We start from the raw sequence: 3234 nt of genomic DNA on the forward strand, positions 1-3234 counted from the left end.
CGAGGGGGGGTGAGGGGTTTTAAAACTAGGATCAAGTTGAGAACATTTGTAAATTTTAAAGGTTAATTTTTAAAATTATGATTAAATTGATATAATATGTAAAAGTTGAGCGCTAAATTTACTGTTATACCGGTCTTTTTAAATACCACGTAACTTATTGTTTGTAGTTTTGAAAGAAGCTTAAATGACCGGACTATGTAATGTAAGTACTTAAATTATAAATTTTTTATTTTCAATACATAAAATAAATTTTTTTAATAGTTATTTACCTAAATTAAATTATATTTTAGTTTACAAAGCCGAAACTATACGTTTAAGATGAAAATTTTAACTTTCACCATAGTTTACGGCACGTCAAAGCTTTTCAAAAGTTAAATGGAAACCGTAATGCTAAACTAACCTAAACGGAGGTTAGATTGAAAAAGAGCAACTGTACTCAAATCTTCTCTTGCACTGCCATTTGCTGCCCGGCTATCTTTTCTACAAATCTCTGACTATCTGTTTAGGGATATTGGATCTCAACCATAGTTCAATCATGGTAATCCTCCATATTTCTTTTTTCCTTTATTTATTTTTATGGGTTATTCATCTTCTCTCTAATTTCAACAAATTCAACAAAAAATTTGGTAGCCTTAAGCACCAAGGATATTTTGTTCAATTCAATGGAATGGAGTTCATGATTCACTTTTGAATTCCGATTAGCTTTTGAATTTTCTCCTGCGTTTGATCTTATTTATGTGATTTATGCTGGTTTTTATCTTTGATTTTTTTTTTTTCCTTCTTTAAGGTTCTTCTACAACCAGACCCCTTTCTTAATGAACTTACGAGCATGTTTGAGCGAAGCACTGAGACAGGCTCTGTTTGGGTTACTCTTAAACGATGTAAGAATTTCTCGATTTCTTTAGGTTTGGGGAACTTGAATTTCAAGCAATGGATTTGGATTTCAGGAACATGTAAGTTAATTGATTTGTTGGGAATTTGAAATTAGTATTGATATTTGAAATTCATGGCAATCATGACAATTTTTACACATAATCTATGCATTTAATTCTCACAATTTATACTGAACCACAGGTTGAGTGATGAAAGACTTGTATCATGTTTTCGGTTAACACCATTCTAGGGTTCAATTCTTGGACAATCCCTACTCCTTCCATTATATATATATAAAAGAATCTCACATTTATTTAACAAATGAAATTCAAATCTAAAATTTGAAATTCTTGTTCCCAACCGCAGCGTTATCTTTTTCTTTTGGGATGTTTTCTATATCGGATATTCATTAATGCTCTTAGATTCTCATGTTCAATAGCATCTTTAAAATCGAAGGCTCAAAGGAACAAAATGAAGACTGCTGAACAACCCATTGAATATCGATGCCTTGTTCGTGCAACTAATGGAAAAAAGACAATTTCTACTTCGGTATGCCCTTTTTTCCTCAGTGTTTAGTTTGATATTTGGTTTAGAAATGGATGAAACTATTATTTTTAATCAAACCTTGTGGGATGGATGCATTGGTTGAGTCAGTGTAATTGCTATTAAGTATGAGTATTTGTTTTTGTATGCGCTAATAAACCAATGGCAATCTTCACGGTAGAGTAAGATATTTCCATTGCAGACTCCTTTCGGAGCTTGTAATTCCAGTATGATGAGTTATATAACACCAATGATAGGTCCAATATGCAGTATGCCTGATGTTGTATGCTGGATTGCTCTTATATACGAGTCTTTGTTCTTGTGTGTGGCAAATAAACTCATTATGACCTCTTGGGAGAGTAACACATATCCATTGCACTCTTGATTGATTGGATTGGATTAATCACTTTGCATTATATATATACTTTTTCTTCATACGAAGAGAAACGTAAATGTTAGCTGTAACCTGCTAGGTGATGACAAAAAGGCTTCCAGTAGAATTTATGTGCTTTTTACAAGAACTGTGTTCTTACCTGATATCTAATAGTTTAGGGTTCAATCAGAAAACTGGTTCTTTGCTTATATGGCCCTAACTAGTGCATGGTAGGCTCCCAAATGATCGATGCTCATATTTTCTGTTGAAACTTGAAAGGATGTCGGGAATGAAGATGGTCTTTAATCCATCTTGACTTGGGTGCAAGTGCTGGATACTGATATGCAGACATGGGTATATTCAGTTTTTTACTAGGTTTTTGACTTGACTTGTATCCTTGTACCCATATCTATATATGCATTCAACAAGTGTTTGTCATACATCAAGATGCGACAGACCATTACGGTAGATGATCCCTTGTATAATTTTCTCACGTTTTTCCTTGAAATGTAAAAATTTGCAAGAAATATCATTGTACAATGTAACCCAAAGATTTTTCATATGTAAAATACAAAACAGGAATGATTCCTTAATAGCATTCAAATGGAAATTGTTACTTGTGGAATGAGCTATTTGTTACATGCAAGCTGAAATCGGGTGGTATTATGGAGGCAATACTAGTCTATTTATTCTTGTGAAGTCTATCAATTCTCGAACTGACCTTGTTCTAATGTGTTTTTGTTGGTAAGGTGGGAGCAAAGGATCACCAGCGTTTCCAAGCTTCATATGCCACCATTCTTAAGGCCCACATGACTGCCTTGAAGAAAAGGGAGAGAAAGGACCGGAAAAAGGCTGCAGAGGATAAGAAAGAAGGTGGTTCAAAGAAGCCGAAAAGGGCTTGAAGGGCTTTACTCTTTCCATTGCCTTCAAGCTGTCATCATCACCTAGAAAATGCTTAGGTTCTTTGTTTTTTCTTTAAAAAAACCAAAAAAAAATTTCTTTCAATTTATGCTCATTACAGTGATTACACTTGGAATTTTGCTTGAATGCCCCTTAGGTGTGACTTCAATGGTTCCTTCTTTTATTCTCAATAGGTTGATAAATTATATGAATTTACAAGAGATTTTGGTATTTTGCCTTTAATCTTCTCTACAAGTCGGATTGTACGGACAGTTACATCAGTCCTTTCCCTAGATACCGGATCTTAAATGGATTACTCCATGAATCTGATATTTTGTGTGGATGTTGGTTAGGATATTTCATGTATGGAAGTGGAGACATATATGATCTAGCGAATTATAAATTTGAGAATATAAAATTATTTAAGTGTTTGATTGAGTTATGAGTTAATTTGATATTAATTCAGTTTGGAAAACTATTACATAGTCAAATTTTAATACAATTATTATGGTGTTTTGATTTTTATGTATAGGATCTATGAAAAG

At 33.1% G+C, this 3234-nt stretch overlaps 1 protein-coding gene across 1 annotated transcript; it reads left to right on the forward strand.

The window, feature by feature from the left end:
• The first annotated feature begins 369 nt into the window (after window positions 1–369).
• Window positions 370–2932, forward strand: LOC105793969 (signal recognition particle 14 kDa protein). The gene is made up of 4 exons (XM_012622896.2): window positions 370–538; window positions 788–881; window positions 1313–1422; window positions 2539–2932. Exons 1-4 carry the CDS (start codon window positions 536–538, stop codon window positions 2689–2691), a joined length of 360 nt encoding a protein of 119 aa, XP_012478350.1. The 5' UTR covers window positions 370–535; the 3' UTR covers window positions 2692–2932.
• Window positions 2933–3234: the final 302 nt, after the last annotated feature.

The sequence above is a fragment of the Gossypium raimondii genome, chromosome 3 (genome assembly GCF_025698545.1).
Source record: "Gossypium raimondii isolate GPD5lz chromosome 3, ASM2569854v1, whole genome shotgun sequence".
Taxonomy (NCBI): domain Eukaryota; kingdom Viridiplantae; phylum Streptophyta; class Magnoliopsida; order Malvales; family Malvaceae; genus Gossypium; species Gossypium raimondii.

Excerpts from the sequence above, each read along its gene's own strand:
- LOC105793969 (XM_012622896.2), top strand. Across the intron at positions 882-1,312 it reads TTGGGTTACTCTTAAACGAT|CATCTTTAAAATCGAAGGCT; the intron begins GTAAGAATTTCT and ends CATGTTCAATAG. Across the intron at positions 1,423-2,538 it reads AAAAGACAATTTCTACTTCG|GTGGGAGCAAAGGATCACCA; the intron begins GTATGCCCTTTT and ends TTTGTTGGTAAG.